Consider the following 11502-nt stretch of genomic DNA (forward strand, 5'->3'; position numbering starts at 1 on the left):
GATGGTTGCATGCTGGAACAAATCAATAAAGAAATATGGTAAATAAAATCTTGTAAGGATTCTGATCTGAAACTTTGTAGAAGATCCAACTTGCACTCTTGTAATTTCTTTGAAAATTGACTTGTACTCAGAAATCGAGGACTGAAAATTTGGGAATTAAATACTATGTTCTTTAGTCAGGGTGAAAAAAAGGTTTAATCCCTGGATTTAAATGCAATGCAGCTATAGCTATGGAGCCCCCTTGGTGCTTTTATAATACCACATAAAACTTGTGTGGTATTTTGGCTCATAACACTGATTTGCACTGTACTGCTGGCAGTTTTACAGCTTACTGCTCTCACTGTCTTTAATTGGTGGACTGATAAATCAATAGAGGGACAACATTATTTTGGGTTAGGGTGGAGAGAGCAATTTTGTAAGCCTGGGAAGGGGGTTAGTATTTCTGATTCACATGAACGTTTCTTTGCATAAAGTGAGAGGACCTTTCACTTAATTACCACTGGAAACCATAAGTGCTTAATTGACATAAAAAAGCCCAATATAGGCATTTTACAGTTTTCCTTTTGATCTTCCATGTGGGTGCATATTGTACATGCAATTTGAAAAGAATAACTAAAAGGCTCTGATGTGGATGTGTGCTAGCATGTAAGGAGGGTTTGTGTGAGTACAGAGTATGGTGCAGCATCAAAGGAAGGGATACACCCATTTCACTTATGAATAAATTGAGCATGTAATTAACACCTGGACTTGACAAAATACTTTTGAAACACAATTAAATCTGCTGCTTTTCTGCAATAAACAGAAGAGCTAAAAATGAAAATATTGTCCCCTGCTGACTTTGATTTTGAATGTACTTGACTTCAGATACAGATTGGATTCAAATGCTTGAAACCCATCAAGCTGTAAAAAGAGCACAATTTCATTCCAACTGAAGTAAAAGGAATAAAGGCTTTTTAGCACTGGTTTTATTTCTTCATTTCATTAAGAGAGACAAACTCTATTTTCAGTTTAAGAAGAAGCAATCCTAATTAATGCAATCTTTCTCTTTTCCCATAGCAATTTATCTAGAAACAAGCTCTCAAGTTTGTCCAAGAAGCCTTTTCGCCATCTGGGTTTGTCTGATCTGTAAGTTGACATTTCTTAAAATACAGCTTATTTGTGGCTACAGTGGAAGAACAAGACTTAAAAGTTTGCTCTGTTGAAGAAGATAGACAGCCGTCAGTGGTTTGGAATGAAGTTCAGATCCAAAGCAAGCAGTGATGTCAGTGATTTAAATACAGAAAAATTTTCATTGCAGGGCTTGACTGGAATCAAACGTATGTTTTATAAAAAATAAACAGGTTGAAAAAGCCTCTTCAGCTGTGGAATATTTTTATTGTTTTTGAGTTAATTCACAGAAAATGTCATTTGAGTTAGTTTAGCACAGCCATCTACAAAATGTCAAATGATTTCTCTGTCTTACATTCCCATATATATTGACCCTACAGCTGCTGTGGTTGTAGTAGGATATTAAAGAAAGTTTTTCTTTTCCCTTTGAGTTGCATTGTGCCTTAAGAAATCATTTGCTAATGAAGTACTGATGGACGTGTAGTTGCCAGTCACTTCAATATTACATTTTTATGCTCTGCTCTTTCAAGCAGAGATTATGAATTAGTGCACATTCCAAAATTTTATTCTTAAAGGCTAAAAAATGAGAGAAGAGGACATAACTTGCCTCTGTGGCAGATAGTGTTTTCTTATATTTGAGGCTTGCAGAAAAGATGAGGTCTGCAAATGACTTTGGGACTGGGGATATTGACATAAGACATAGGGAAGACAGAGACTGTCTTTTGAATACTTTGGAATAATGATTTTCCTTACTGATTTTTCTGAAAGAACTTTTAAGGCCTGGTATTGTGTTTCTGTGTGCAGTCTTTGCAAATATATGGAAGAGGAATTCCCTGTAGAGGAAATTCAGGAGCTTTGAAAGAGTTGGAGCTGTACAACAGAGGGAGGCTGCTCTCATAGAGCTCAGAGGTCAGGGTCAGAAATTACCCAATTGCCAATTCAAGAATTGCAACGCAGGCTTAGCAATCCTGAACCCCTTTTTAGTGAACTTCATTCTGTGAGAAATGAAGTGAGTAAATCACGGTGAGGCAAAAGGAGATTATGCCCCTTAGGTATGTTTTGTTGATAATTAAGTTGGTATAATCTCTTTCTTTACAGTGCAGGAACATTGCTCATTGGAATTTTCTTTCATAACTTGGCAGTTGCTGAGCACAGCCGATCACTGATGAAAGACTAGCTAGCTGCAGAAGAAATTGCTGTATGCCTTCCATAGATCTGTTGCTGCTGAAGCTTCTGTTGCTTCACACTTTTATTAAGTCCTTGCCAAAAAGACACTGTTAGCGTGTACATATCTGTAGCTTCTGTGTTTTTGTAGGCATGGCCTTGAATAATAGGATGAAATATATGGACCAGTGCAGTGTGCTTTGTTTGGGGTCTGCCTAATGTTTCTAAGCAGATAATGTAGAAACAGAGTCACCTTTACTTCCATGGGATGCAGAACTATAAGGGTGGGTATGCTGTAACTTCAAAAGGAAATTACAGCAACTTTGAAGGCATACTGTGCTTCCAACTCTGTTGGGGTTTCCTTGGAGTTAGTCTGCTGCAATTAACAGGTTTATTCTCAAGCACAAATCAAACCACTCTTGGACGTCTTCATCTCAGGTGAACAGTTTCTTTTAGGTTCTATGTGGAGTAAACGCTTGCAAAGATTCTGACGGAGAATGAAGTCAATGTTGCTTTATTCATAACTGAGATGACATAAGAAATGTAAGGGAAAGAAGATGGGGATAACAAAATAGAGCCTGGAAGATGGAAAAGCGGTGATAAAACCAGTATCAGTTGAACAATTCTGTTGATAAATAGGTAACATACAGGTGGAAGATTAGAATGGGGAGGATAAGAATGCTGGAAGGGAATTCTGACAGGAGAATGTGCCATAAATTGCCTGTGAGAAGGTTACTCTAGATCTGAAAAAGAAGTGTCTTGTTGTTAGCACACTTGTAAATCAAAACATAAACGGATGGAAAGTTCAGGCAAGGGTGATGTAGAAGATATTTGCCAGATACTGTAGGGAAGGAAATGCCACCTTGAAAGGTTTCTTCTTTTAGAACAAGCTGTAGCTGCAGCTGTAAAATTACGGCAAACAAGATAAAGACATGTAATTTCCTTCTACTAGGTTAGATTCTTTATTTCACACAAGAATATATGGAGAGTCATCATGCTTCTATCCAGCATCCTGCCCATTATATGCCTAACTCATCTAATGGGTTTGACACAAGATATAACTGTGGATGAAAGGACTGCTTAGCCACTGATTGAGGGAAAATTGTCTTTTAAATGGAAGTTGTATAATGAAACAGAAGAAAAATAGTATTATTTGAGAAATGAGAAATGCACATTTTAGGCTTTGACCCAAGATCCCAGTATTCATATTTTGTCCTGCATAAGTGATTATTATTTATGCAGTAGTGCTGTGGAAGTCCAGCTGATAACTGCTGTGACTACAGATTGTTCCTTAAGAGGTTTGCAAGAATGATCCCTGCAGCTTTTTATCCACAAAGAATTACAGATGGCTTTTGAGGAACAGGCTTTTGAAGGAACAGGTTACAGCTCTGAAAACCTGAGCTTTTCATGATTTGAACATTTTGCATACTCAGAAGTTAGTCTTCTGCATATACAAGCACAAGTACTGGAAGCAACTTGAGTTTAATTTCTGTACATCGAGAATAATTAGCAAATTTTGTTAGGAATAGTCATTCTATCTGTAATGAAATGCCTCAAACAGTCACTCACATGGGCTTTATTGGATCTCATCTCAGATTATCATGGCCATCGTCTGTGATCTATACCTATAAGAGAAAAAACTATGCAGAGTTTCTTCTTTTATAGTTATTGGGATGTTTCTGTTTATTTTTACTTGGACTGCACTGTACTACACTGTTATGTAGAATTTGCTAATTATGGTAACCTGTGGTTTAAATTCCGTACAGTGTACTCTGTTGCTAAATTATTCTAAACACTTCTGTTTCAGTGTCATCTTTTCAGTCAGCGTTTCATCATAACATTACATAGTGTTTTTACTTTGAGATTTTCTAGTATTATCAGAGGTGAATCTTTACGGTGAATTTATTTTATTATTATTAGAGTTTTTAAGAGTTTACCCATAATGTATAAGTCTGTAAGAAATTTGCCGCCTAACAGCAGTAAGCCCTGGCATGATCTTCCTGGGATAGTATCTAGCATAGAAGGGAGGAATTCTGTTCTCTGCTTAATTGTTACAAAATAGAATGGAGCCTAATGTCTCCTGAATTACATCAATTAATTGGAGACTGTGACTGAGCCCCTCTGTGATCTCTTTGATCTACAGCAGTTTGGATGCAAGCAAAGCTTTGTTTTCTGTAAGGAAATAGCTATCTGCTTTGGTAGGTAGCTTACGTTGCACTGAGGGTTTTGGTGTGTACCTTTCCACTTTCACCCAGCTGAGTACTTTGAGTCCCTCTGCCTATCTGCTTTTCCTACATGCGTGATACATTCTGCTTTCTAAATATATATACTTTTCTCTTTCCTGTAGGATACTGGTGGACAATCCATTCAAGTGTTCCTGTGAAATTATGTGGATTAAGAAGTTTCAAGAGACCAAGTTTTACACAGAAGCTCAAGATATATATTGCGTAGATGACAATAACAAGCGGACAGCCTTGATGGATATGAAGGTCCCAAACTGCGGTAATATTCTTTTAACATATGTTTACTGCTAAATTGTTGTAAGATGGGAAAGACAAACATGATTTTTTGCAAGATATCTTTCAGAATGACAACAACTCTATTTAAAGAAAGTGCTTTAAGAGAGAGATTAAGCTGTCTGTGGTCTTCCATCCCACATGGAGTAACTTCACGTATAGTCTTCTTTTCCTTGATCCTTTTAAAAATATACCATTATTCAAGTGCAGGAAGACAGAACATGAATTATAGATAACACAGAAGAATTGTATAAGAAACATGTGCCTTTGTCAGACTAAATGGTAGTATTTCCAAGCTGAACAGGCACAGAATTCTTCTTCCTTGATTTTTTAAAACTATTTGAGGTTAATGAAATCTTTACTTTCTTTCAAAACTGTAAACTCTAGTGCTAGTACCAAAGAAAGAGAATTCAGAAAAAAAGAAAAAGTGTCAGCAACAGCACAAATTAGGGAATAGCTCAGTTCTTCACATAGATGGAAATCTACTGAGCTCACTTGTATAATTTATGCAAAAGAGTCATTGCAAGCTTAGGCCTGTAATATTTTGCATTAGTGTAAGTGGATTTGAAGATTGTGGGAAAATGTCACAAAAAGCCTTTTTTTTTTTCGATACAGTTTTGCTTCCTATATGTTGGACAGCTGGAGAGTGGTTGATATCTGTTGTGGATGAGAGGTAGAGCCTGAGTGTTCCAGTCACAGCATGAGGCCTGCTAAAGTCTGGAGTTTTCTTTGCAGAGCAGGCAGCTGGGTGCTTAGCAGCTGGCAGGCAAAAAGGAAAGAGATCAGGGTTTCTTCATGGAGGGCTGATTTGAACGGAAGCTGTAAGTGAAGGTGGATGGCAGGAAGAACACAAAACCTACACTTTTTGTCCTTTCACCATTCACTGAACATCCTTTTATCCACAGTGTTTGGAACATGCAGGACTGTCTGATAGCAGCTGCCAGCCAGGAGCAGCCATGGAAGAGATTTGATACAGTCCTAACCCGTGCTGCTGTCTTTAAAGGCAGAAGCGTGTATCATGGCCATTCTGTTGATCTTGTTGGTCCTGCATCCCTGTTGGGGTCAGGTGTGGTAGTGTGTTATGCTAGAGTCTGATGGGATTAAAAATAACATGCAACCTATTCAGGAGATCTTGTGTGCTGCAAGATCTGATTTATGTGAAATGAGAGATGATATCAAGGTCAGTTATATATACCCAACCCCCAGGCTCAGATGGATGAAATACAAAGTGGACTAATCTGGTGAGCATGGAAAGGTCTACTGGTGGACTGAGGTCGAGTGGTATGAAACGGGAACTCCAGCATAGTCTCTTACATCATCTTTGGCTGACACAAACTATCAGGCATCTATGATTTTCCTCTGAAAACCTTCCGTGTTAAATACCCAGGATTAAACCTACGAGGCATTGCTTATTTCTCTCAAGTTCTTCACCATCTGCAGTTGCACTGACCTGACCTGTTGATACTGTGTAGGTGTGTGTGCATACATGTGCACATTGTGCGGGCTTGTTCAGTTTTTTTCATTCCTTTTTCCTTCTTTTTCAGTTTCTTTTTTTTTTTTTTTTCTTTTTTTTTTTTCAACTTACTTTACTTTTTTTTCAGTATGAACAAATGCATTAATTATGGTAACAGCACAGCCATTTCCTAGGTGCAGGAGAGGAAATCCCAGGTGAAAAGAAATGGCCTTTGTGAGTGTGTCCTGAGTTCTGGTTGAAATCTGGAAGATCCACTGTGTGACTATTTTGTCAGGATACCTGCAGATATTTTTTCTGTATTTAAAAACACAAGACAATTTCAAAACAAAGCAACGCTACCACTGGTGTGGTTAGTTTATTTAATTTCTAGCACTTTCTGAGAGGCTATTAAGTGCAACTGAAGCAGAAGGAGAATCCACCTTTTGACACATGTTATGTAGACTCCTTTTTTTTTTTCCTTTGGACTATGTGGTCCTTTCAGCTCCTTTTAATGTCAAGAGAAATTTTTTGGGCTCAGAGACTTCAGAATTTTGTTAGTAAAACATTTTCTAACCTTCTCTACTAATGAAAAGATTTCAACCCATCTCTCTTGTTTGTTATTTTTTTTTTTTTTTTATTTAGGAACTGAGCAAATCTGCTCTTTTGTATGGGTGTAGGTGTTATTAATTACTTCATAATATGATACTAACTGGCCAGTGCAGTGTGTGGTAAATGTCTTGATAACAGGACATCTCACAACTGTGTGCTCTTAATAAGCCTCTTGCTGGGAAGTTGGAAGAGGCCACTGTGGTTTCTTGATCACAAGGCTCTGGTTTGTAGGTAATTGATGTGAAAATTAGCAAAGTTCTGAGGTACTTTACTTATTGCTTATATAGTGGAAATGTTCATTAATTCATTAAAGGCTGCTTGCAATTTAGATGCCATCAAATTTGTGATTTCTTGAGGTTTAAAATCAGTTATGCTTTGCTAGAAGATCCTTTCCAGCTGCAATTAATATTCAAATGTTATGATATTTGCAGCAATATTTTTTCAATTGCATTTGAGATGTATTTATACATGATAAAAATTGTCAGATACTTTTTGATTTTGAAGTCATTTCAAAGGTTTTTATCTACCACTACCACAGTGGTTATAGTATTAGAGAAATTGTGGCATTTTAGTTCTGTTTTCACAGCATTTCCTGGTTGTCCATGCAGCAGAGATAGTTTTGCTGCCTAGACCATCCTCTTAATTAGTTTCTACCTGGTAAACTGTATTAGAAAACCTAGAAAGAGAAGTACATTTTTGGGTGTTGTGTTTCTGTAAGCAATGGTTGCAATCACTACTGGTGTGTGGGTAGGGTCATTTCTAAGTTTCTTGGTTTTCAGATAACCTGGAGCTCTATGAATGCTGCAGAAAGAAAAACAGGTTCCTTAAAACTAATTATTAAGGTGTCACTCTCAGGTAAACATTTGATCACTCAGCTGCTGTTGTTGAATGGTACTGAAGATATCTTTTTTTTGTGGTATCTTTGGTAGAGATACAGCTTCTACAACTGTCTTCCAGTCCCGTGTGTATTTTTTGTTGTTCTGGATCTCAGTCTGATAATGCCATTTTGCCTTATCTGGCCGATTTTATTGGACAAATTGTTTTATGTGTGCCGGTGTGGTGCTTGATCTGACTTTCAGTTTTTTTTATCCTGCTGGCATTCTGTGCTCATTTGTCGTATGTATTCACTGGTTATATATGCCAGCTATTGAATGAAGCGGCAAATTCTTCTCATATAATGATTTATTGAACATATAGCAAACATATGTGTGGGCTAGCTAGCTATTTGTTTAGATATGCAGAAATTTTGTCCAACCTGAGACATAACCCTTAACATTTTCCTTTGTGTACAAGGCACTGTAGAATGTTGGTTTTACTCTTACTGGTGCTTCTTATGTGAGCTAACAGCACTTTAGAAGTCATTGCTGTGGTGTAGAATTGCAACCTGAAGAGATGCACGGCCCATTTCTTGCTTGCTTGGGAAAGACATGATGTGTTCACAGGCAGCTACTCAGGTGACTATGAATGGACTGGGATTGGTTTGTCTTCATTTCAGCTGCATTCTGGTGGTAGAATTTTATCTTAGAGGTGAGCAAATAAAGGAAAAACCAGATTGGAGTCATGCAGTTATAAATTCTACGGAGGGGAAAAAGGCAAGCTGAAGGATTGACAGGTTTATTTCTTTAAATTTACAGAAAAGATTTGTAGTATTAGTGAGTCAATAAAATAAGCATTAGTTCTTAGGCAGTCACTGTGCAAAGTAGTCTAAAACCATGAGTAAAGGCATAATCCAGTGGGTGTTGACATCTTTTTCCATTATCAGCCAGACTTCACAGATAAGACTATCAGAAAGAGACTATTACAGTGATTTTTGAAAAACCCTTAAACATTCTCCGTGTTTACCTTTCAGAGCATTTATGGGCTCTTTAGCCTGTGTTGTTTATTTTGGCTTGAGAATCAGATGTTATGCATGATGTATGGTGGCAAACTCTTCATATTTTCTCTGTTAGTTTTAATTCTTATCTGTGATCATGAGCTGCATGAAGAAGGTAGGGTTTTTTTTTTTCTTTTTTTTTTTTTCCTGAGCATTTTGACAATAATTGGACTTTACTGCTCTGATGTTCTTAGGGTTTTCTGTACTGAATTGAAAAAAAATACATTATTTCAGTTTTAAGTTAAAATAACCAATAGTTTGAAAAGAAGACAGGAATCAGAGATGTACATAACTTATTTACTGACTTGACTTCTGCATGAACTTGTGTGAAATAGGTTTAAAATACAAAGCTGATTAAAAATATAAAGCGGAAAGACACTACTTAAGAAAAATAAATGTAACGACTGAAATGTTGTTGAATTCAGTGTGTTGAGCAGTTTTGTCAGGGTACTCTCTGTGCCTGACTTGGCCTGTCTTTGTACATGTTGAATACTATTCTAATGAGAGAGAACAGCAATATGGCTGTTGGATATAGGTATTCCTAATTTGCTTTTGTCACGGAATAACAGAATGGCCAGGGTTGGAAGGGACCTCAAGGATCATGAATCTCCAACCCCACTGCCACATGCAGGGCCACCAACCTCCACGTTTAATGCTAAACCAGGCTGCCCAGGGCCCCATCCAACCTGGCCTTGAACACATCCAAGGACGGGGCATCCACAACCTCTCTGGACAGCCTGTTCCAGTACCTCACCACTCTCAACTTAAAACCATTTCCCCTCGTCCTACACATATCAACCTTTTCAAAGAGTTGATTCCCCTCCTCTTTGTAGGCTTCCTTTAGGTATTGAAAGGCTGCAATGAGGTCACCCTGCAGCCTTCTTTTCTCCAGGCTGAACAAGCCCAGCTCCCTCAGCCTGTCCTCATAGGGTAGATGCTCCAGTCCCCTGATCATCTTCGTGACTCTCCTCTGGACCCTCTCCAACAGCTCCCTGTCTTTTTTGTACTGCGGGCTCCACACTTGGATGCAGTATTCCAGAAGGGGCCTCACAATTTGATGTAATGATGTAATGATTTGATGTAATTTGTGTGATGAAGACTAACAAATGGATAACTGTGTTCCAAAGTCATTTTTTTTTTTCACTTAAGAATTGGAAATAATTCATGAAGGTGTCCTTTCATCCATATGCAAACAAGGTATCAAGGGTGAAACCCATCATTTTTCTCATTGATATGGTTCTCTGAAAATGTTTCTGTTTCAGGGTCATGACAGGTTGGCGCTATTTTCATTATTTTCCAGACACACATAGAATTCTCCAGATAAAGCTGCAGGAATCATAACCACATACCATACACTAAATGAGTAAGAAACCATTTGTTAGAGGTTCACATAAGCTAATTCAGGCCTCATTATCTTGCATTACAGACTGTTTAGCTTAGTTCATCTGTTAAGCTTGTGGCTGCTGTATTCTCCCCAACCACACTGAGTGCATTTGGTTTTCTTTTAAAAGTTGATGTGGATAGACTGAAGCTTACATACTAGTTGAGAACAGTTTCTCCAGATGTAATTTAATTTCCTTAATTGTTCAGGGAAGTTGAGAGAAAATGTGGCCACCATGTACCTTCAGGAGACTGTTAGCAAGAAAAGGGGGTAATAAGGTTAGCAGCCTCTACAGAAATATATAGTCTGAAAATTCTTGTGGAAAAATTGTTGATATTAATACTGAGGATGAGATAAATCAGAGGATTCAAGTTCTGCAAGATTCTTTCTGAATGAGCACATTTTTGTTAGAACCCACACCAGGAATAGTGACCTGGAAGGGCGGGCAGAAGTTCAGGAACTGACTTAGCTGGGGAAAGACACCATGGAGACATGAGCCCTCAACTGGTTTGAAAAGTCAACTGGAAGTTTCTGTGCAGAAGCTGGCTGTCTCTACAGGTGAATTTGTTACAGTGCACTCCAAATGGTGGTTCTTACCTTCCTAGTTTTCACGATGGTGCTCAAAGCACTGTCTAGGCATACAGATGATGCAGCTGTGCACCCTGACTGTTCTGCAGAGGTTGTTATTGCTGTGGTCGTGAAGATGTGTTAGTAAGTTTTGTGTTCTTGGTGGCATAGATGGGCTTTACTTGAATGTTTGTTTCTGATGATAATGTCAGTTAAGCAGGGAGTGATGGATAAGTATGAACGCAGAGTAAGGGTGTGTTGGCTCTGAGAAAGCATACTTTAAAGAATCATCATCTTCCGGTGAAGGCTGTGCTTGTTTAGTTATTTTCTGTAAAAGTTCCCAGCCGAATGTTACAGTCAGACATGTCATGATTGGAGGCAGATTTCTTTTAATATTTTAGCATACTTGAGTGGCTCAGTGAACTGCCACATCACACAGTCTGCTTCCCTGAAGAAGGATGTTCTCCACAGACTGACGAGGTGACTGTTGTGAGTACCAGATCCTGCATGTACAAAAGCAGAACCTGGACTTTTAAGACAGTGTGCTGAGGCAGCATGCATATCTGGGTGGTCTGAAGAGGTTATTCTGAAATGAGGTTCAGTGTGCTTTCTCGCTGCTCATTAGGAAATGGTGAAGGTGTGAACAAGCCGTAAACTGTCCTCTGTACTTTGTCAAGGAGGCTCTACCTCCTTGACACAGTTTGGACATATTCTCTCCTTATAGTAGGAATTTATACTTTTTCCTTTCAAAAAGGCATAACATAAGCTCTATCTTCTTATTTTATTTTATTTTATTTTATTTTATTTTATTTTATTTTATTTTATTTTATTT

At 38.0% G+C, this 11502-nt stretch overlaps 1 protein-coding gene across 4 annotated transcripts in view; it reads left to right on the forward strand.

Annotated features, from left to right (window-relative positions):
• Positions 1 to 11502, forward strand: part of NTRK2 (neurotrophic receptor tyrosine kinase 2) — a 200580-nt gene that overhangs the window by 22722 nt on the left and 166356 nt on the right. For all 4 annotated transcript variants that reach the window (XM_042877533.1, XM_042877531.1, XM_042877532.1 and 1 more), the window contains exons 4-5: positions 1057 to 1125; positions 4619 to 4773. In XM_042877533.1, the coding sequence (XP_042733467.1) occupies positions 1057 to 1125; positions 4619 to 4773 (224 nt within the window). The remainder of the gene's footprint in view (positions 1 to 1056; positions 1126 to 4618; positions 4774 to 11502) is intronic.

This window comes from Lagopus leucura, unplaced genomic scaffold (assembly GCF_019238085.1).
Source record: "Lagopus leucura isolate 7727_CA_CO unplaced genomic scaffold, USGS_WTPT01 Super-Scaffold_100018, whole genome shotgun sequence".
Lineage (NCBI taxonomy): Eukaryota > Metazoa > Chordata > Aves > Galliformes > Phasianidae > Lagopus > Lagopus leucura.